The following is a 22,822-nucleotide window of genomic DNA, read 5'->3' as shown; positions in this document are numbered from 1 at the left end:
CTGGGCAATATACTACGTGGCTCTGTGCTGTATACTACGTCACTGGGCAATATACTACTTCCAATATACTACGTGGCTCTGTGCTGTATACTAAGTCACTGGGCAATATACTACGTAACTGGGCAATATACTACGTGGCTGTGCAATATACTACGTGGCTGGGCAATATACTACATGATTGGGCAATATACTACGTCACTGGGCAATATACTACGTCACTGGGCAATATACTACGTCACTGGGCAATATACTACGTCGCTGGGCAATATACTATGTCACTGGGCAATATACTACGTGGATATGCATATTCTAGAATACCCGATGCGTTAGAATCAGGCCACCATCTAGTCTATCTATATTAGTGGAAAATCAATTCCGTTGTGTGTTAAAAGATAATTGTTTGATCTATTCTGTTTCAGCATAGAAATTGTGGTATTAAAGGTGTATGTATGTATGTATGTGTATATATATACTAGATGGTGGCCCGATTCTAATGCATCGGGTATTCTAGAATATGCATGTCCACGTAGTATATTGCCCAGCCATGTAGTATATTGCCCAGCCACGTAGTATATTACCCAGCCACATGGTATATTGCCCAGTTATGTAGTATATTGCTGAGCTACGTAGTACAGGGGCGGACATACCGCATGTGCAGCCGGTGCGGCTGCACAGGGGCCCAGAGGTGGAGGGGGGCCCCTGCAGGACGGCTAATAATGAGGGCAATCTGGCCCCCAGGCTCCAAGGGACCCCTGGCCAGATTGCCCTCATGTGCGGTAAGCTCCGCTGCCTGCAAAAGAAAATGGCAATGGACGGAGATGCAGCGATCCCTTCTGCTCCCTTCCCGCGTTTCCTGTTTCTCACACACAGCGTTGCTGTGCCAGAGAGAGGAAGCTGCCAGCGACGGTGATCCCCAGAGAGGCAGGTGTGTGTGTGCAGTCTTCTCCCCCCTGTGAGCTCCTCTTTTTCCCCTCGCACTGCTCTGCAGCACACTAAACACCCGTGATTGCTGACTTCAGACTAGATCTGCAACTTCACTTCAACTCCGACAAAGCTCCAGCTCTGCATGTGCTGAATCAGAGGACAGTGAAGTCACATTAGTAGCAGGTGAATGTGCTGGGGGGAGGTAAGGAGAAAAGGGGGGATCCTCCCTCTGGATTATTCACTTTACTGAGCATGAAATAACAAAGAATGGACAAATTGCTGTCAGATAAACTTTACAAAGCTTTGTAGCAGTCATATGCAGCACGGCCAGGCTCCTTCTAGGAGACGCAGCAGCTGTGGAGGAGGCTGGCAGCAGGTCCTCAAGGAGAGCTGTGTGCAGGGGTTCGTCCACTGCAGACCATCCCCTCTGCCACCTGCTGCACTCCTATGGCAGTAAAGGAACCAGAGAATTAGGGTATGTGCACACGTTGCGGTTTTTGCTGCTGATCCGCAGCGGTTTTGACGCTGCGGATCCGCAGTAGTTTTCCATGTGGTGTACAGTACAATGTTAACTTATGGAAAAAAAAAACCCGCTGTGCACATGCTGCGGAAAAAAACCGCGTGGAAACGCTGCAGTTTATTTTCCGCAGCATGTCAATTCTTTGTGCGGAATCCGCAGCGGTTTGGCATCTGCTCCATATTAAAAATCCGCAGGTGTCTAAAACCGCAGTAGAAACCGCACAAAAAAATCGCGATAAATCCGCAGTACTTTTTGCACTGCGGATTTAATCAAATCCGCTGCGGAAAATTCCGCAACAGAATCCGCAGCATGTGCACATGGCCTAAGATGCAAAATATATGGGATTTTACTATCTCTTTATCTATCTGTCTATCTATCCATCCCATATCTATCTACTATCTATTATCTATCTATGTATTATCTATGTATCTCCTATCTATCTCCTATCTATCACCTATCCATCTATCTATTATCTGTCTATCCCCTATCTATCTATCTATCTATCTATCTATCCATCTTTCTCTCTATTATCTATCTACCATCTATCTACTGTATCTACTAGCTATTATCTATCATCTGTCTATCTATATCTATCTGTCCATCTATCTCATGTCTATCTGTCTACCCCCAACAATGGAAGCTCCTGGTGTATTTGGGAACTTGGGCAATGGAGACTCAATGGACCAGCTATGAGACTAACACTAAAGGCCTCTGTGCACATTAAAGGTGGAGAAAAGGATCAGGCTCTTTGAATGTTAACTGCTGATCCTCTTCCTCCTGTGAGATAATACACCATCAGTGTCTGGTAATGGCTTATTCTTCACTCCTATTGGAAGCGCCTACATTGCTAGCTTCCCCCCCCCCCCCCCCAGCTGTCTTTCTAAAGCATTTTTACTCTGAAATATCGCACGATGGCACAGTGGTTAGCACTGCAGCCTTGCAGCGCTGGAGTCCTGGGTTCTAATCCCACCCAGGACAACATCTGCAAAGAGTTTGTATGTTCTCTCCGTGTTTGCGTGGGTTTCCTCCGGGTACTCCGGTTTCCTCCCACATTCCAAACACATACTGATAGGAATTCTAGATTGTGAGCCCCATCGGGGACAGTGATGATAATGTGTGCAAAACTGTAAAGCGCTGCGAAATATGTTAGCGCTACATAAAAATAAAGATTATTATTATCGCAGCATTTAAAGGTATAGCTTCATGGTTGCAATCGTGCAGTGTCTGATTCAAGCTGCCGCTGGGTCGCATGCGTTTGACATTAGGATCCCTTTAACAGAATGTCCTTTCTGCATATACTTCACCAGTTGTGAGGAAAAGGCAGTGATGGTGGTGGTGGAAAGGACAATAATGGGGGTGGTGGAGGAGAAAGCAATGATGGAGGTGGTGAAGAGGGCAATGAAGGGGGTGGTGGGGAAGGCAATGATAGAGCTGGTGAAAAGGGCAATGATTGGGTGGGGGAGGAGGACAAGATTGGTGTGGGGGATTGGGATGGGAAGAAGGGGGATTTATAATGAATTTATGGAACAGGGAAGGTGGAGGAAGTATATAGCACAGTCCCTTAGTATATAGCGTACTCGCTTATTATTTTATGATGCCGTCCCATATTTTATAGCTTCCTCTGCTGTTATGTACAGTGCTATCTCTTACATAGTGTATTCTTGTTATTTTTGTTATTCACAGCGCCCTCTTTTATTACATAGTCCCCTCTCTTGTTAGATGTAAAATGACTGCTGATGGAGGAGCCGGTGACCAGACGACCAGTCCATCAGCTCCTCCATTAGAAAAGAAGCTTTCCCATGCTTCATCAGCCATAATTGCATTATATAGCTAACAAGACAGGACAGTATGTAATAAAAAAACAGGGCTCTATATAATCCAATATGTAGGGGATGGTACTGTACATGACAAGAGAGGGCGCTGTATAATAAGGGACGGCAATATACATAATAAAGGAGACTATGTAATATATATACATGTATGTGTGCGTGGCTATATATGTGTGTGTATATATATCAGTGTCCGCCCCTGACGTAGTATATTGCTCAGCCACGTAGTATATTGCCTAGTGACGTAGTATATTGCCCAGCCACATAGTATATTGCCCAGCCACGTAGTATATTGCCCAGTCACGTAGTATATTGCCCAGTTACGTAGTATATTGCGCAACCACGTAGTATATTGCCCAGCCACGTAGTATATTGCCCAGTCACGTAGTATATTGCCTAGTGACGTAGTATATTGCCCAGCCACGTAGTATATTGCCCAGTCATGTAGTAAATTACGCAGCCACGTAGTATATTGCCCAGTTACATAGTATATTGCGCAGCCATGTAGTATATTGCCAAGTGACGTAGTATATTGCCCAGTGACGTAGTATACAGCACAGAGCCACGTAGTATATTGCCCAGTGACTTAGTATCCAGCACAGAGCCACGTAGTATATTGGCCAGTCACGTAGGATATTGCCCAGCTACGTAGTACATTGCCCAGCCACGTAGTATATTGCCCAGCCAGGTTTGTCACAGGTGAAAAAATAAACATACTCACCTTTCCGAGAGAGCCCTTGTAGTCCGCGGCAGGTTCCGGTCCCAGGGTTGGTATTAGCGCAGGACCTGTGATGACGTCGTGGTCACATGACCGTGATGTCATGGCAGGTCCTCCTGCCACCGCAACCTGCAACGGAAGATGGCGGCCGGCGCGAGCTGCAATGGAGGGTGAGTATAGCAGGGTTTTTTTTCATTATTTTTAACATTACATTTTTTACTATTGATGCCACATAGGCAGCGTCAATAGTAAAAAGTTGGGGACACACAGGGTTAATAGCAGCGGTAACGGAGTGCGTTACCCGTGGCATAACGAGGTCAGTTACCGCCGGCATTAATCCTGTGTTAGTGGTGACAGGCACTGACTGCGGGGAGTAAGGAGCGGCCATTTTCTTCCGGACTGTGCCCGTCGCTGATTGGTCGCGGCAGCCATGACAGGCAGCTGGCGAGACCAATCAGCGAATGAATAACCGTGACAGATGGACAGACAGACGGAAGTGACCCTTAGACAGTTATATAGTCGATATATAATGTGTGTGTTTTAGCTATAAAAGTATGATTTTTTTTAAAAAGAAAAAAATAATGGAAATGCCACTATCTTAGACCTGTTCCTTTTTAAATGCTTCCACCAATGTATCCGTATGGGAGCTTCTTACAGACTCCTATACATTTCCTAGTGGAAAGTATCATTTTGTATTAAGAAGTGGAGTTATGGGAAACTGTTATTGGGACTTGGCAAAGTCTATAATTTTTTCTGTTTAGGATATGACCCTATAGCGCCCTTACAATCAACCAATGAAAGGGTCAACTGCTTGCTCCTCTTCATCCTGTACTCCAGAGGGCAGCTGTGCTTATTAATGTAGCTCAGTCCCATTCACATGATCTGCAGTGCTGCGTACAATCCTACTTGGATCAATGGGATTCTGCCTTTGTAATAACCCTTTAATTTTGCCATTCTCAGGACCTTTTCTTATCAGATAGCCGTTCCTAAATGCATTCATTAATTTACTCCTTTCTCTCCACTTGGATGTGAATAGTGCACTCAGATCTTTTATATTTTTTTCCTCCTTATACATATCACTGACCACATCAGCCACCAGAGAAACATTGCGTGCAAAAGACTTCGGACATCAAAGTGGATATTTTTTCCAAGTTTAAAATGGTTCATATAAAAGAGTGTTTCACTGAGATGTATGTGAACTCTGATTTTTTTTTTTTTGCAAAGGGAATTAAGAGTAAGGAAAAATGAAAAATTTGCCCCAAAATTGATAGGGTTTATGTTACATAGATGAAGGAGCCTTGTGACAAGGAAGGGCAGACACTTACGCTGAACTGATAAGTTTACTGGATGTCCAAGGATTCCCGACTGTGCCTCAATGTTTCCAACAGCAGTAAAAGCCCAACAGGAACCACATATGCCCTGGGGAATTAATTTTAAAGAGAGATGTTATACAGTCAAGGCCAAAAGTATTGACACCCCTGCAATTCTGTCAGATAATACTCATTTTCTTCCTGAAAATGATTGCAAACACAAATTGTTTGGTATTATCTTCATTTAATTTGCCTTAAATGAAAAAAACACAAAAAGAATTGTCCTAAGGCCAAATTGGATATAAATCCACACCAAACATAAAAAAGGGGGTGGACAAAAGTATTGGCACTGTTCGAAAAATCACAATAATTTGTGTAATTAACAGCACCTGTAACTTACCTGTGGCACCTAACAGGTGTTGGCAATAACTAAATCACACTTGCAGCCAGTTGACATGGATTAAAGCTGACTCAACCTCTGTCCTGTGTCCTTGTGTGTACCACATTGAGCATGGAGAAAAGAAAGAAGACCAAAGAACTGTCTGAGGACTTGAGAAACCAAATTGTGAGGAAGCATGAGAAATCTCAAGGCTACAAGTCCATCTCCAAAGACCTGAATGTTCCTGTGTCTACCGTGCGCAGTGTCATCAAGAAGTTTAAAGCCCATGGCACTGTGGCTAACCTCCCTAGATGTGGACGGAAAAGAAAAATTGACAAGAGATTTCAACGCAAGATTGTGCGGATGTTGGATAAAGAACCTCGACTAACATCCAAGCAAGTTCAAGCTGCCCTGCAGTCCGAGGGTACAACAGTGTCAACCCGTACTGTCCGTCGGCGTCTGAATGAAAAGTGACTGTATGGTAGGAGACCCAGGAAGACCCCACTTCTTACCCCGAGACATAAAAAAGCCAAACTGGAGTTTGCCAAAACTTACCTGAAAAAGCCTAAAACATTTTGGAAGAATGTTCTCTGGTCAGATGAGACAAAAGTAGAGCTTTTTGGGCAAAGGCATCAACATAGAGTTTACAGGAGATTAAAAAAAGAGGCATTCAAAGAAAGGAACACGGTCCCTTCAGTCAAACATGGCAGAGGTTCCCTGATGTTTTGGGGTTGATTTGCTGCCTCTGGCACTGGACTGCTTGACCGTGTGCATGGCTTTATGAAGTCTGAAGACTACCAACAAATTTTGCAGCATAATGTAGGGCCCAGTGTGAGAAAGCTGGGTCTCCCTCAGAGGTCATGGGTCTTCCAGCAGGACAATGACCCAAAACACACTTCAAAAAGCACTAGAAAATGGTTTGAGAGAAAGCACTGGAGACTTCTAAGGTGGCCAGCAATGAGTCCAGACCTGAATCCCATAGAACACCTGTGGAGAGATCTAAAAATGGCAGTTTGGAGAAGGCTTTAAATATCAGGGACCTGGAGCAGTTTGCCAAAGAAGAATGGTCTAAAATTCCAGCAGAGCATTGTAAGAAACTCATTGATGATTACCGGAAGCGGTTGGTAGCAGTTATTGTGGCTAAAGGTTGTGCAACCGAGTATTAGGCTGAGGGTGCCAATACTTTTGTCTGGCCCATTTTTGGAGTTTTGTGTGAAATGATCAATGTTTTGCTTTTTGTTTCATTCTCTTTTGTGTTTTTTCATTTAAGACAAATTAAATGAAGATAATAATACCAAATAATTTGTGTTTGCAATCATTTTCAGGAAGAAAATGAGTATTATCTGACAGAATTGCAGGGGTGTCAATACTTTTGGCCATGACTCTATACACTACATTATTTGTTCTATTACACATTAAATGAGCTCTAGTCCTCAATCTTAAAGATGTCACATCGAATGTTTTCTTTCCTCATCCCTCCTAATTTCCTATGTACTGATGTAGAAGTGGATTAAAATACTTACTGATCTCCGTCTTCTCCAGTTTCCATCTCTGCTCCAGTCCCCGGTAAACAGACCAACCAGAACACACAGGGGTTTGTTTATGTGTGAACTGGAAGTCAATTTCTCAATGTACAGTGGCTTACGAAAGTATTCACCTCCCTTGGCACTTGGCATTTTTCGTGTTTTTCTACCTCACAACCTTGATTTCCACTTTTTTTTTTTAGGGTGTTTTGCATCCGTTCATATAACGAACATGCCTACAACTGTGAACATTTGGTTTTGTTTTTTATTGTGTAGCAAATAACAGGACATAATAACTGATAACTACAAACTGCATAACTATTCACCCCCCTAAAATTAGTACTTTGTCGATTTATCCTTCTGAGGCAATTACAGCTGCAAGTCGCTGTAGAGAAGTCTATATGAGCTTTCCACTGGGATTTTTGCCCATTCATCAAGGCAAAACTGCTTCATCTCCTTCAAGTTAGATGGTTTCCTCTGGTGACCAGCAATCTTCAAGTCTGACCACAGATTTTCAATTAAATTAAGGTCTGGGCTTTGACTAGACCGCTCCAAAACATTTCCATGTTTCCCCTTAAACAACTTGAGTGTTGCTTTAGCAGTATGCTTTGAGTTGTTGTTTTGTTGGAAGGTGAACCTCCATCACAGTCTCAAATCACTGACCGAGTGATCAGATTTTGCTCAAGAATATCCCTGTGTTTCCCACCGTCCATCTTCCCCTAGAGTCTGACCATTTTAAATGTCGATGATGCTGAAAATCATCCCCGCAGCATGGTGCTGCCACTACCATGTTTCACTGTGGGGATGGTATTGTTGGGGTGGTGAGCTGTGTTGTTTTGGTGCCAAAGATGGCTTTTACCTTGGTGACTAATACGTTCAATTTTGGTCTGTATCTGACTTTACTCTTTACAATTGGGGAGTCTTCCACATGTCTTTTGGCAAACTGAAAACGAGCCTTACAATTTTGTGTGGAAGTAAAGACTTTTCTTCTGACCACTCTTCCATAAAGGCCACCTCTATGGACTGTACGGCTTATTGTGGCCGTATGGACAGATACTCCAGTCTCTGCTTGGGAACTCTGCAGCTCCTTCAGGGTTACCTTTGGTCTCTGTGCTGCCTCTCTGATTAATGCCCTGCTGGCCTATACTGAGAGCTTTGGTGGGTGGCCCTCTCTTGGCAGGTTTGTTGTGTTACCATGTTCTTTCCATTTGAAGATAATGGCTTGATGGTGCTCCGGGAGATCTTCACAGATTGAGAGTTTTTTTTATAACCCAAACCTGGCTTGTACTACTCAACAACTTTGTCCCTTACTTGTTTGGAGATCTCCTTGGTCTTCATGGTGTTTGGTTAGTGATGCATCTTGCTTAATTGTGTTCCAGCCTGTGTGGCCTTTCAGAAAAGGTGATGTATATACTGACAGACATGTGACACTTAGATTTCACACAAGTGAACTTCCTTTTCCCAAGCACGTGACTTATGAAGGTAATTGCTTGAATCAGAAATGTTTAGGGACGTCATGCGACTCGAAGGGGTGATTATATATGAACATGCCAATGTTTAGTTATTTGACCCCATAAATTTAATTTATTACTCTATTTTTCTCACTTCACCAACTTAGACTATTTAGGGCAGACGCATCGCACACAAATCGGATTACAAACCTATTTAAACACAGATTGTAATGTAACAAAATAGGTAAAATGTGGGGGTGAATACTTTTGCAAACCACTGCACATCTATGAAGCTATGTTCTGTGCATCCAGAGGTTTATAGTGAACTAAGTACCTCTGTTTGAGCTCGCAAACAATAGGAACGGTCACGTAGGACCAGAGTGGCACTTGAAACTGGAGAAGATGGCTATCGGTAAGTATTTTAAAATATTTACACATCATTACATAAGTACGGTAATTAGGAGGGATTATGAAATAAGTTTTGATGGGAGATCTTCTGTAATTGTTGAGGTTTGCCTTTGCAGCTGCCTATACATAAGTATAATATTGAATGAGAGCGAAAACAAAACTAAAAGTAAGGTAAATGAGAGAGAATGAAAAGAAAGAAAGAAAAATGCCCATTATATAAACAAAGAAAAAAGCTTAATTTAAAAAAAAAAAATTCTGAGGAACAGAGAATACAAGTATTTATTAAAACAGATATGCAAGGAGCAGAGACAGATCCTCATCCTGCTTTTGGAGACTCTATACCTCACTATAGTATGGGAAAAAAAAACGCAAAGCACTCCAGTGGATGTAAACGGCACCATTGCATTTTGGACAGTACTAGTAAGACCGAATCAGAATATGATTTCTCCCGAGCAACTCTCCTTTTTATTAAATTGTTCATTACATTAAAAAACCAGTGTAGATAAGTATTGGTAGAATACTAATCTCAAAGCAATTCCATAATTCCTAATAATGTAATTTAATATTAACGCCTTTCTGCCATCAGATGGAATAATACGTCCAATGACAGATCCCCCTGCTGTGATGCGGGCTACGGCAGTGAGCCCGCATCAAAGCCGGGAAATGTCAGCTGTTTTGAACAGCTAAGATGTGCCCTCAATAGGCGCGGGCAGAATCGCGATCCGCCCGCACCTACTAACTAGTTAAATGCCGCTGTCAAACTCTTGACAGCGCATTTAATAAGCACTTCCGGCCATGGGGCCGGAAATGCACTTATCAGTGACCCCGTCACATGATTGGGGGTCATCGGCGTGTCGGCATGACAACCAGAGTTCTCCTTGAGACCTCTATGGTTATTGATGCCAGATTGCTGTGAGCGCCATCCTGTGGTCGGCGCTCATAGCAATGCTGTAATTCTGCTACATAGGGGCGATCTGAGCATCACCTCTATGGTGCAGAGCCAATCCAGTTGTGCCAGCTTCTATCCTCCCATGGAGGCTATTGAAGCATGGCAAAAGTAAAAAAAATAAATATATTTTTAAAATTATGAAAAAAATAAATATATTAAAGTTCAAATCACCACCCTTTCGCCCCATTCAAAATAAAACAATAAAAAAATCAAACATACACATATTTGGTATCGCCGTGTTTAAAATCGCCCGATCTATCAATACAAAAAAGGATTAACCTGATCACTAAACGGCGTAGCGAGAAAAAAATTAAAAACGCCAGAACTGTTTTTTTTGGTTGCCCCGATATTGCATTAAGATGCAATAACGGGTGATCAAAAGAGCGTATCTACAGCAAAATGGTATCATTAACCCCTTTCTGACCTTAGACGTACTATCCCGTCGAGGCGACCTGGGCCTATCTGACCCTCGATGGGATAGTACGTCATAGCGGTTGGCCGCGCTCACGGGAGCGCGGCCGGGTGTCAGCTGCCTATCGCAGCTGACATCCGGCACTATGTGCCAGGAGCGGTCACGGACCTCCCCCGGCACATTAACCCCCGGCACACTGCGATCCAACATGATCGCAGTGTGCCGTCGGTATAGGGAAGCATCGCGCAGGGAGGGGGCTCCCTGCGGGCTTCCCTGAGAACCCTGTAGCAACGCAATGTGATCGCGTTGCGAGGGTCTCTTACCTCCTCCTCCTTGCAGGCCCGGATCCAAGATGGCCGCGGCATCCGGGTCCTGCAGGGAGGTGGCTTCACTGCGCCTGCTAAGAGCAGGCGCCGGGAAGCATAGGAAAAGTGCACATCAGATCGCTGATCTGACACAGTGCACAGCAAAGTGTCAGATCAGCGATCTTAGACTATAACATGATGCCTCCCCTCCCCCTCCCCCCCCCCCCACCCTGGGGCAATGTTATAGTGTAAAAAAAAAATATTCCAATGTGTAAAAAAAATTCCCCCCCCCCCAAAAAAAAAAGATATTGTGCCTATAAATACATTTCTTTATCTAAATAATAATAAAAAAACAATAAAAGTACACATTTAGTATCGCCGCGTCCGTAACGACCCCCCCTATAAAACTATATCACTAGTTATCCCCTTCAGTGAACACCGTAAAAAAAAAAAAACGAGGCAAAAAACAACGCTTTATTCTCATACCGCCAAAAAAAAGTGGAATAACACGCGATCAAAGAGACAGATATAATTAACCATGGTACCACTGAAAGCGTCATCTTGTCCCGCAAAAAACGAGCCGCCATACAGCATCATCAGCGAAAAAATAAAAAAGTTATAGTCCTCAGAATAAAGTGATGCAAAAATAATAATTTTTTCTATAAAATAGTTTTTATCGTATAAAAGCGCCAAAACATAAAAAAATGATATAAATGAGGTATCGCTGTAATCGTACTGACCCGAAGAATAAAACTGCTTTATCAATTTTACCAAACGCGGAACGGTATAAACGCTCCACCCAAAAGAAATTCATGAATAGCTGGTTTTCGGTCATTCTGCCTCACAAAAATCGGAATAAAAAGCGATCAAAAAATGTCACGTGCCCGAAAATGTTACCGATAAAAACGTCAACTCGTCCCGCAAAAAACAAGACCTCACATGACTCTGTGGACTCAAATATGGAAAAATTATAGCTCTCAAAATGTGGTAACGCAAAAACTATTTTTTGCAATGAAAAGCGTCTTTCAGTGTGTGACAGCTGCCAATCATAAAAATCCGCTAAAAAACCCGCTATAAAAGTAAATCAAACCCCCCTTCATCACCCCCTTAGTTAGAAAAAATTTTTAAAAATGTATTTATTTCCATTTTTCCATTAGGGTTAGGGTTGGGGCTAGGGTTAAGGCTACAGCTAGGGTTGGGGCTAAAGTTAGGGTTTGGATTACATTTACGGTTGGGAATAGGGTTGGGATTAGGGTTAGGGGTGTGTCTGGGTTAGAGGTGTGGTTAGGGTTACCGTTGGGATTAGGGTTAGGGGTGTGTTTGGATTAGGGTTTCAGTTGTAATTGGGGGGTTTCCACTGTTTAGGCACATCAGGGGCTCTCCAAACGCGACATGGCATCCGATCTCAATTCCAGCCAATTCTGCATTGAAAAAGTAAAACAGTGTTCCTTCCCTTCCGAGCTCTCCCGTGTGCCCAAACAGGGGTTTACCCCAACATATCGGGTATCAGCGTACTCAGGACAAATTGGACAACAACGTTTGGGGTCCAATTTCTCCTGTTACTCTTGGGAAAATACAAATCTGGGGGCTAAAAAATAATTTTTGTGGGAAAAAAAAAGATTTTTTATTTTCACAGCTCTGCGTTATAAACTGTAGTGAAAAACTTGGGGGTTCAAAGTTCTCACAATACATCTAGATGAGTTCCTTAGGGGGTCTACTTTCCAAAATGGTGTCACTTGGGGGGGGGGGGGGTGTTTCTACTGTTTAGGTACATTAGGGGCTCTGCAAACGCAATGTGACGCCTGCAGACCATTCCATCTAAGTCTGCATTCCAAATGGCGCTCCTTCCCTTCCGAGCCCTCCCATGCACCCAAACGGTGGTTCCCCCCCAGATATGGGGTATGAGCGTACTCAGGACAAATTGGAAAACAACTTTTGGGGTCCAATTTTTCCTGTTACCCTCGGGAAAATACAAAACTGGGGGCTAAAAACTAATTTTTGTGGGAAAAAATTTTTGTTTTATTTTTACGGCTCTGCATTATAAACTTCTGAGAAAGCCCATGGTGGGTCAAAGTGCTCACCACACATCTAGATAAGTTCCTTAGGGGGTCTACTTTCCAAAATGGTGTCACTTGTGGGGGTTTTAAATGTTTAGGCACATCAGTGGCTCTCCAAATGCAACATGGCGTCCCATCTCAATTCCTGTCAATTTTGCATTGAAAAGTCAAATGGCGCTCCTTCGCTTCCGAGCTCTGCCATGCGCCCAAACAATGGTTTACCCCCACATGTGGGGTATCATTGTACTCAGAACAAATTGTACAACAACTTTTGGGGTCCATTTTCTCCTGTTACCCTTGGTAAAATAAAACAAATTGGAGCTGAAGTAAATTTTTTGTGAAAAAAAGTTAAATGTTCATTTTTATTTAATTTTATTTAAACATTCCAAAAATTCCTGTGAAACGCCTGAAGGCTTAATAAACTTCTTGAATGTGGTTTTGAGCACCTTGAGGGGTGCAGTTTTTAGAATGGTGTCACACTTGGGTATTTTCTATCATATAGACCCCTCAAAATGACTTCAAATGAGATGTGGTCCTTAAAAAAAAATGGTGTTGTAAAAATTAGAAATTGCTGGACAACTTTTAACCCTTATAACTCCCTAACAAAAAAAAATGTTGGTTCAAAAATTGTGCTGATGTAAAGTAGACATGTGGAAAATGTTGCTTATTAAGTATTTTGAGTGACATATCTCTGTGATTTAAGGGCATGATAATTCAAAGTTGGAAAATTGCGAAATTTTCAAAATTTTTGCCAAATTTCCATTTTTTTCACAAATAAACGCAGGTAATATCAAAGAAAATTTTACCATTATCATGAAGTACAATATGTCACAAGAATACAATGTCAGAATCACCAGGATCCGTTGACGCGTTCCAGAGTTATAACCTCATAAAGGGACACTGGTCAGAATTGTAAAATTTGGCCGGGTCATTAATGTGCAAACCACCCTTGGGGGTAAAGGGGTTAAAAACATCAGCTCATCCTGCAAAAAATAAGCCCTCACCCAACCCGAGATCACAAAAAATGGAGATGTTACAGTTATCGGAAAATTGCGCAATTTTTTATTTTTTAAGCAAACTTAGGAATTTTTTTTCACCACTTAGAGAAAAAATAACCTAGACATGTTTGGTGTCTATGAACTCGTAATGACCTGGAGAATCACAATGGCAGGTCAGTTTTAGGCTAGGGTCACATTGCGTTAGGGCAGTCCATTTAGCGCATAGCGCTACGGACTGCGCTAACGCAATGTCCCAAAAGGGATCGCGTTAGCTGATCCCGCTAGCGCAGATCCCCGATCTGCGCTAGCGAGGAACGGACCCCGAACGCTGCAATCAGTGTTTGCGGTCCATCACTCAAAGGACGGCACATCGCTAGCGCATGCCCAATGTGGGCGTGCGCTAGCGATGCGTTCGCCATTACAATCAATGGTGGCGTTAACGGACTATGTTACACCGCGTTATGCCGCGGTGTAACGTAGTCCATTAAACGGGGTCACATAACGCAATGTGTCCCTAGCCTTAGCATTTAGTGAACCTAGCAAAAAAGCCAAAGAAAAAACAAGTGTGGGATTGCACTTTTTTTGCAATTTCTCCGCACTTGGAATTTTTTTTCCTGTTTTCTAGTACAAGACATGGTAAAACCTAAGGTGTCGTTCAAAAGTTTAAAGGTGCCGTCACACTGGACGATATCGCTAGCAATCCGTGACGTTGCAGCGTCCTGGCTAGCGATATCGTCCAGTGTGACAGGCAGCAGCGATCAGGCCCCTGCTGTGACATCGCTGGTCGGGGAAGAAAGTCCAGCACTTTTTCGTCGCTGGATCTCCCGCTGACATCGCTGAATCGGCGTGTGTGACGCCGATTCAGCGATGTCTTCGCTGGTAACCAGGGTAAACATCGGGTTACTAAGCGCAGGGCCGCGCTTAGTAACCCGATGTTTACCCTGGTTACCATCGTTAAAGTAAAAAAAACAACCACTACATACTTACCTTCGCTGTCTGTCGCCGGCGCTGTGCTTCTCTGTACTGGCTGTGAGCGTCGGGCAGCCGGAAAGCAGAGCGGTGACGTCACCGCTCTGCTTTCCGGCCGCTGTGCTCACAGCCAGTACAGAGAAGCACAGCGCCGGGGACAGACAGCGGAAGGTAAGTATGAAGCGTTTGTTTTTTTTACTTTTAGGATGGTAACCAGGGTAAACATCTGGTTACTTAGCGCGGCCCTGCGCTTAGTAACCCGATGTTTACCCTGGTTACCGGCATCGTTGGTCGCTGGAGAGCGGTCTGTGTGACAGCTCTCCAGCGACCAAACAGCGACGCTGCAGCGATCCGGATCGTTGTCGGTATCGCTGCAGCGTCGCTTAGTGTGACGGTACCTTAACTCATCCCGCAAGAAATAAGCCCTCACATGGCCATATTGACGGAAAAATAAAGAAGTCATGGCTCTGGGAAGGAGGGGAGCGAAAAACGAACACGGAAAACTGAAAAAAGGGGGTGGGGTTAAAATAGTGTCGATCTCCTACCTGATATTTGGCTTTTGAAATGACCCCTGCCTTGCGCCAGTCACAAGATTCATGAACCGGTGCAGCCTCTACCTTCAGTTGCTTCACATTATTTGAAGGAAGGGCATCAACATAAGTCAAAGTATTTCTTGTGAATTCTTCATCTAAACACACAAGGACAATTAAAGGAACAATGGAGACGTCACAAGGCACTCTCTGGGCAAAATTTCAATAGCACTTCTAGAGTCAGGTAAGATGATTAGCAGATGTTTCCCTCTTGTTTCTTAGGCCGGGATCACACACAGCGAGATACGGCCAAGTCTCGCAGGTTAAAAACAAGCTCTGGCAGCGGCACTCCAGAGCGGAGCGTGCGGCCGCACAGCAATACATGGAGCTGCACGCTCCGCTCCGGAGTGCCGGTGCCAGAGCTTGTTTTTTACCTGCGAGACTCGGCCGTATCTCGCTGTAGTGTGACTCCGGCCTTACTGGGAATCAGTCACCATGTTTTCCCAACTAATCGGAGAGCAGCATGATGTAGAGAGAGAGATCCCGATTCCAGTGATTTGTCACTTACTGGGCTGCTTGCTGCAGTTTTCATAAAAATAATTTTATCAGCAGGAGATTATCACTACAACACTCCATATTCATTAGCTTTGTATAGCCGCGCCCCCAACAGTCATTGGCAGCTTTCTCACAGTGTACAAAGAAAGCTGCCAATGAGTGATGTGGGCGGGGCTATACACAGCTCAGCATTCAGGAAACTTGTAGATCTGCAGCAGATATAACGGGGATTTTATCAGAACTGTAGCAAGCAGCCCAGTAAGTGACACATCGCTGGAATCAGGATCTCTGCCCCAACATCATGTAACTTAGATGACTTAGCAAAAACCTGGTGACAAAATCACTTTGAATGCAAGGCAAAAGACAAAAGTGACTGCACGTTACTGGGCTGTACAGAAGTGGCCAAATCCATGTCTATTTCTCAGATATCACTTTCTGCTCTGCAGCCAGTAGTGGTGAGCAAACATGCTGAGATAACTTGTTATCTAAGAATGCTCAGGTGCTAACCAAGTGACTTTGGTGTGCTCAAAAAATAGGTTTGGCTGCTTGTTTGTCTAACAGGACATGCAGACTCGGGGACTCAAACACATTTTTCGAGTGCTCCGAAGTCACTCAGCACCTGAGCATGCTCAGATAACACCTTGTCCAAGTACGTTCTCTCATCACTACGAAGAGCTCTTTGCTCCAGTTTAGCTGATTTTTTTTTTTTTTTCCTGAATTTGGACTAAAAAATAATTACAATTTCCTATAAAGGAGTGGAGAATTTTAAGCATTATTGGTATTATGTGCAGACTACAAGCAGGGCCTGGCAGAGCAGAAAGTCTACATGGTGTAGCTTCAAGAAATAGCCGTCTTAAAAATAAAAAAAAAGTATATACAAATTTGAATCACCTTCTTTTCTCCACTTAAAAATAGTCAAAGTGCAAATATAAACCACTTGAACATACTTGGTATCGTAAAAGTCACTCCCTAGTTGACAAATAAATTGAGGAAAGAAAAGAATAAACATTTTGTAAAAGTCCAATCTATCAAAATTAACTTCATGAAGAGACAAAAATCAGAACCTCCCACAAATAAATGCAATAGAAAGCAATGAAAACATCATATGCGCCCCAAATAGCGCCAAGGAAAAAAAGAACAAGTCCTCAAACTGCTTCATCAATGGAAAATTTTTTTAAAAAGTTGCGTTTCTCAGAGAAGAGCAACCCAATTTTTTTTTTTTTTCAAAGTTCTTTTTTCACTACTTAAAGGGGTTGTCCAGGGTTTAAGCACAAGTCTGCGTTGCTTTGTGACTGCAGAATTGTGAATATTCACAGTGCGCAGCGTGCATGCTGTCAGGATTCTCTGGCGCTGGGTGCGGGCGGCCATGAGGTCGCCAGTATGCAATTTGCCTACTTCTAGACACATTCTAACGAGACATGTCCGGCCTCGCTCGTCTAGTTGGCACATGACCGTATGCATGCAAATTGAATATTTTCGATCACGCGCCCGCCAGGAGAAATTTGACAGCGCGCACACTGTGTGCTGTAAAGATTCATAAGTCTGCGGTCACAAAGTGTCTGCAGACTTTCTCCAAGACGGTACAACTCCTTTAAATAAAAGAAAATCTATACCAGTTTATCGCGGTAATCCTACTGTGAGAAAAGAAAACCAGTTGCCAGGTCATTTATACACTAAATGTCATACAATTCCGCAATTGCTTTGTGGTTTTATTTATTTTATTTTTTTTTCACAAATTCATCCTACTCGGATTTTTTTCCCTCCGTTTTTCAGTACATTATGTTACTACTATGTTGATGGAAAAATGTAAATATTTTGGCTCTTGGAAGAAAAGGAAATAAAAGGTTGCAAAAAAGGGGGTTAAAGAGGCGTTTTAGGGAAAGACATTTATTCTAATACGTAAACTATCAATGTCTTTCTCTAAAATCCCCCTTTAAAGTTTAATTTCACAAATGATGACTTACCTGTAAGGTCACTGAATTTGGTGACCCCATATTTTGCTGTCCCTCGTTCCTCTTTCTGTAGGTGACGAGCAACTTTTAAATTTGCGGCAAAAACGGAGAATCTGTATCGATATTCTGCAGAGATATAAGATGAGTAGCGCAGTCAGGCTGGGTTCACTTGTCCAGCAGGATCCATTACATAGACATCTGTTTTTCTTCCAATTTGAAACATCCATTTTTTTTTTTTTTTTTATTCTTTTGCTTACTGGATCCATTTCAGATGGATGATTACTGGATGTGTCCGAGTATCATAGAATTAAATTGGGGAATACTCCCCGTATATACCCTCCGACGTGTCTCCACCACTTTTCCAAATGACTTGTTCCTCTAGAGCACGGTTTCCCAAACTCTAGTCCTCACGGCCCCCAACAGGTCATGTTTTTAGAAATTCCATTGTGTTGCACAGGTGATAGAATTATTATCAAGGCATCAGAAATCGCTACAGGTTCTTCCCTCTGTGCAATACTAAGGAAATCCTGGAGAAAAAAAAATGATCTGTTGGGGGCTGTAAGCAGTGTCTGACTGGGGTGCCAAGGGCCCACCAGTGACCAACTCAGAGGCCCCACTTTACAACTACATGCAAATGTGACATTATCCCCCATCCTAAATTTATATAACAACAAACTGGTTAGATTGTTAACTGAATAAGATGTTTTGTTTGTATATAGTGACTCAAGTATATAGTGCAAAGTACTGTTCATATAAGATGGTGGGCCCACCGGAGGATTCTCCTGTGGGCCAGTCCAAGCTTGGCCGTAAGACCTGGATTTTGGGAAACACTGCCCTAAGAGATGGCTATGATGTTTGAAAACCATAAATCCTAATGATGGTTTGGCAATATAAACTACAGAAAGTGGTAGTCATTAGTGATGAGCGATGTGCTGGGATAAGGTGTTATCTGAGCATGCTCAGGTGCTAACCAAGTGTCTTTGGCGTGCTGGAAAAATATGTTCGAGTCCCCGCGGCTGCATGTCCCGCAGCTGTTTTAGGCAATCAAACAGCCGCGAGACGTGCAGCCGCGGGAACTCAAATATATTTTTTGAACAGACCCCCGAAGACACACGTTTAACACACGAGCATTCTCCGATAACCCCTGATCAGCGCACATTCGCTCATCATCACTAGTAGTCCTGCATCAAGTCCACGTTTTATTAAGCTCATTTCCCCAATATCTTACTTCATGGACGATAGTGAAGTATTGCAGTATGTAAAACCAGCCAGTAGTCAAATGGTTGCAGTTTCAAGAGCGCTAGCAGGACTAGGCAAAAGTGAGAAGTAGAAAAAAAACTTGTTAAAAATGTAAAAAAAAAAAATTATTAAAATGTAAGTTTAGATCACCCCCCCCCCCCTTTTCCCAATACAAATAAATACATATGGTATTGTCGTGTCCTAAAATGTCTAATCTATCAAAATATTAAGTTGATTTACTCATATCGCAATAAAACAACTTCAGAACTTCCGTTTTTCAGCACCTCTCCCCCAAATGCAATAAAACGTGATCAAAACTTTTTATGTATTTGAAATGGAACCAAAATAACCTGACCAGCGCCAGATTATATATATATATATATTTATTTCCATTTTCCAGTACATTAAATGCTAAAATAAATGGTGTAATTGAAAACTACAACTCATCTCACAATAATCAAGCCTTGTGAGATGAGACTTGAGGATGCTGATGTTAAAAAAAAAAAAAAAAAGTTATGGGCATTGGAATAATAATAATAATTTTTATTTATATAGCGCCAACATATTCCGCAGCACTTTACAATAAGCGGGGACATGTACAGACAATAAATTCAGTACAAGTTAAGACACTTTAAACAGTGACATTAGGGGTGAGGTCCCTGCTCGCAAGCTTACAATCTACAAGGAAATGGGAGGACACAATAGGTGAAAAGTGCTTGTTATTTCAGGTCTGGCAATTATAATAAATAGGGATTTTCATATGAAGCTGCATGATCCGGTCATCAGCCCGTGTGTTTAAGTGCAATAGTCAAGTATCAAGTGCAGTTGGAAGAAGGATAGGAAATAAAAAATGTAAAAGAACAAAAATTGGCAACAGAGGGAAGGGGTTAAAAAAAAAGTATTATTTTGCAGCCTGTAAAGGACCCACGTCTTCGTGTTGTGGGATCCTGACATGCCACGTGGTTTGCCACAACTCTTCACAGCGGCAACGTTATTGTTCGAGCTCACTGGTGTGACTAAACGAGCTCTGTCTGCAAAATTTGTTAGTTTTTCTTTTTTAATCTGAACTTCTCCTTCAGCCATTGCAAAAATTGTTTAAATCATTAGCGATAATTGTTCGTCTAAGGACAGACTTAAACCTGTTTTTGCCACCAGTATGTAAGGTCGGTTTAACACAAAGGGTTTTGATGGTCCAAATACAATGCATAGACTGACCAAGGGTCTCATGACCCAAATTCGACAGATTGGGTCTAGAGACCTGTGGCCATTTCATTCACTGTAGTCCATTCTTGGATTTCAAAAATGGATATATGAATGATCTTGTTTTTCAATAAATTGACGTACCCTCATCGTACATTCTTGGCCAATTAGCATAACGTTTACCAATGGTGTAGACATTTTTGTTAAGCAGAATAACAAGCAAAATGAACCTTTAGATTGGGAGAATTATAAAAATGGAGCTTTGATAGAATATAGAGACCTATTTCAACATCACTGAAAAATATATAGAAGAAAAAAACTACGCATGATACACAAATAATTGAGAAACATGATACATACTTACCTTCCGGACTCTTGTAAACCTTATTATAAGTCTTGATAAACTTCTCAAATTCTTTCTGGTTAAAAAGAAAAAAAAAGATACATGAGAATGCATTAGATGTCAAAAAGATTCTGGATAGGAAAAAGGGAAAAGCTGCGATTTACTGCAGAATGATAGAAAGGGGAAAGTATACAAAAATATTTGTAAGGAAGCAATCACCAGTTCAGCTTTCCCGAAGACCGCGTGTATAAAAACACACAGAGGTGCGAGTAATGAGAATGGAAAATACATCGCGAAGAATTAGGTATCGGCTGCAATGACTGTTCAAATGTAAAAGAGAAACCTACAAAAACTGAATTTATATGTAGGAAGGAAACCACAACTATGAAAAAAAAGACTTGTAGATGGTCAATACTGGGCGGCAACTACGGTAAATAAAGTGTGAAATAAGAAAAGAAAAACCAAAAACACACAAATCTCTTAGAAATGAATTGACTTTCTGATTATTCATTGAGGGTGGAGATGGGTGGGCGCCATCACTGACAGTAATTTCCTGGAATTCTCCGCCTGTTTGAATGAAACGACATGACCTTAACCTGCGTAAAAATGGTTGTGATGCCATTTACCATCTTTCTCTTCCTATGTCCGTTTTAAAGTAGTTTCATAGTTTGAAGGCAGTAAGAAGACACAAGTCCATTGAGATCAAGCAAATCCTAACTTGTTGATCCAGAGGACGGCAAAAACCCCATGGGGCAGATGCTAATTGCCCCATATTAGGGGAAAAAATTATTTCCTAACTCCACATACGGCAATCGGACAAGTTCCCTGGATCAACGTCCCATCACGGGATCTAGTGTCCATAACCTGTAGTATTATTTTTATCATCTCACTCCCTCCTTGAATTTTGGTAATGAATCCGCCAATACAACATCACGTTGCAGAGAGTTCCATAATCTCACTTCCCTTACAGTAATGAGTCTTCGTCTGCGATGATGATTAAACCTTCTCTCTTCCAGATGTAGAGAATGCCGCCTTATTGTCCCTAGGAGGCCTAGGAGTAAAAAGATCATTACAAACCTTTCTGTACTGTCCCTTCATATATTTGTACACTGTAATAAGATCGTCCCTAAGCCTTCACTTTTCCAAACTGAAAAACTGCAAGTTTGATAACCTCTTCTTGATATTGCAGTTCACCGATTCTCTTAATAACTTTGCTCGCTCTTCTCTGCACCCCCTCTAGTTCTGCGATGTTCTTCTTATACACTGGATCCAAAAACTGTACTCCGTATTCTAAGTGTGGCCATCTCCTGGCATCTTTGTCTCTTTTAATGCCTCCCATTATTTTACTTGCCTTAGCAGCAGCTGCCTGGCACTGGTCACTGAAGTAGTTTGCCATCCACCAATATGCCCGAGTCTTTTTCGCCCAATGTTTACCATTACAGCGCCACTCCAGCGGCTTTCTTTTTCAGCACTAGAGTGGTGCTTTGTGTGCCCCTGTTCTTATACCCGCCTTCCGACAGCTTCACCTTTTATCGACGCTGCTCTGTTTCTGTGGTGCCATCCTGTGCCCGTAACTTCTGGGTGGCCGGAAGTCAGACGTTGCGTCACAGGACCTCAGTGCAAGTCTGAGAGCCAGAACAAGGCTGTTAAAGAGATGTATTGAAAAGTAACCTATGGCGCGCTCCATGAAAGATTGGAGCTACCCAGCAGGTCACTTTTCTCCAGATACTGACAGCGATTCTGGAAAAGGATGAAGGCGGCGGCAGGTGAGTATGAGACAGGAGGCAGGAAAATTCCATTTAAAGCACCACTCCAGCCGGGCAATAACAAAAAAAACCCTGGAGTGGTGCTTTAAGTACATTTTGTTTGCTTGGCATGAGCTTACATTTATGGCAGCGACAAGGCCAAAAATAGGGACGGCAGTGTCCTCTCCTTGAACTTCACTGTCGATCAGGGTATAAGATGGAGGAGAAGGGTGCACAGGCAGTAGTCTCTCTCATATATAGATGGCCATACCCGGGTATGGCCGTCTATCATGTTAGACAGCCCAGGAATTTGCAGGAACTGGAGGCCTTTTGCAAAAAGAGTGGGCAGCTTTACCATCTGAAAAAATAAAGAACCTCATCCACAACTACCACAAAAGACTTCAAGCTGCCATTGATGTTAGAGGGGGCAATACACGGTATTAAGAAACGGGGTACGTGAACTTTTGATCGGGATCATTTGGATGTTTTGGGTTGTCATTATGATG

The 22,822-nt window shown here is 42.6% G+C and overlaps 1 protein-coding gene across 1 annotated transcript in view; it reads right to left on the bottom strand.

Moving 5' to 3' along the window:
- LOC138649759 (cathepsin W-like) overlaps positions 1-20,979 on the bottom strand; it is a 43,062-nt gene extending 22,083 nt beyond the window's left edge. The window contains exons 1-5 of the mRNA XM_069740421.1: positions 20,791-20,979; positions 20,593-20,647; positions 17,802-17,915; positions 15,298-15,440; positions 5,317-5,410 (exon numbers count right to left, since the gene is read on the bottom strand). Of these exons, the coding sequence (XP_069596522.1) occupies positions 5,317-5,410; positions 15,298-15,440; positions 17,802-17,915; positions 20,593-20,647; positions 20,791-20,862 (478 nt within the window). The 5' untranslated portion in view covers positions 20,863-20,979. The remainder of the gene's footprint in view (positions 1-5,316; positions 5,411-15,297; positions 15,441-17,801; positions 17,916-20,592; positions 20,648-20,790) is intronic.
- Between the last annotated feature and the right edge of the window lie 1,843 nt (positions 20,980-22,822).

The sequence above is a fragment of the Ranitomeya imitator genome, chromosome 9, assembly GCF_032444005.1.
Source record: "Ranitomeya imitator isolate aRanImi1 chromosome 9, aRanImi1.pri, whole genome shotgun sequence".
In the NCBI taxonomy this organism is placed as follows: Eukaryota; Metazoa; Chordata; class Amphibia; order Anura; family Dendrobatidae; genus Ranitomeya; species Ranitomeya imitator.
Note: the sequence above shows the minus strand (reverse complement) of the source record. Positions and strands in the feature narration are given on the sequence as shown.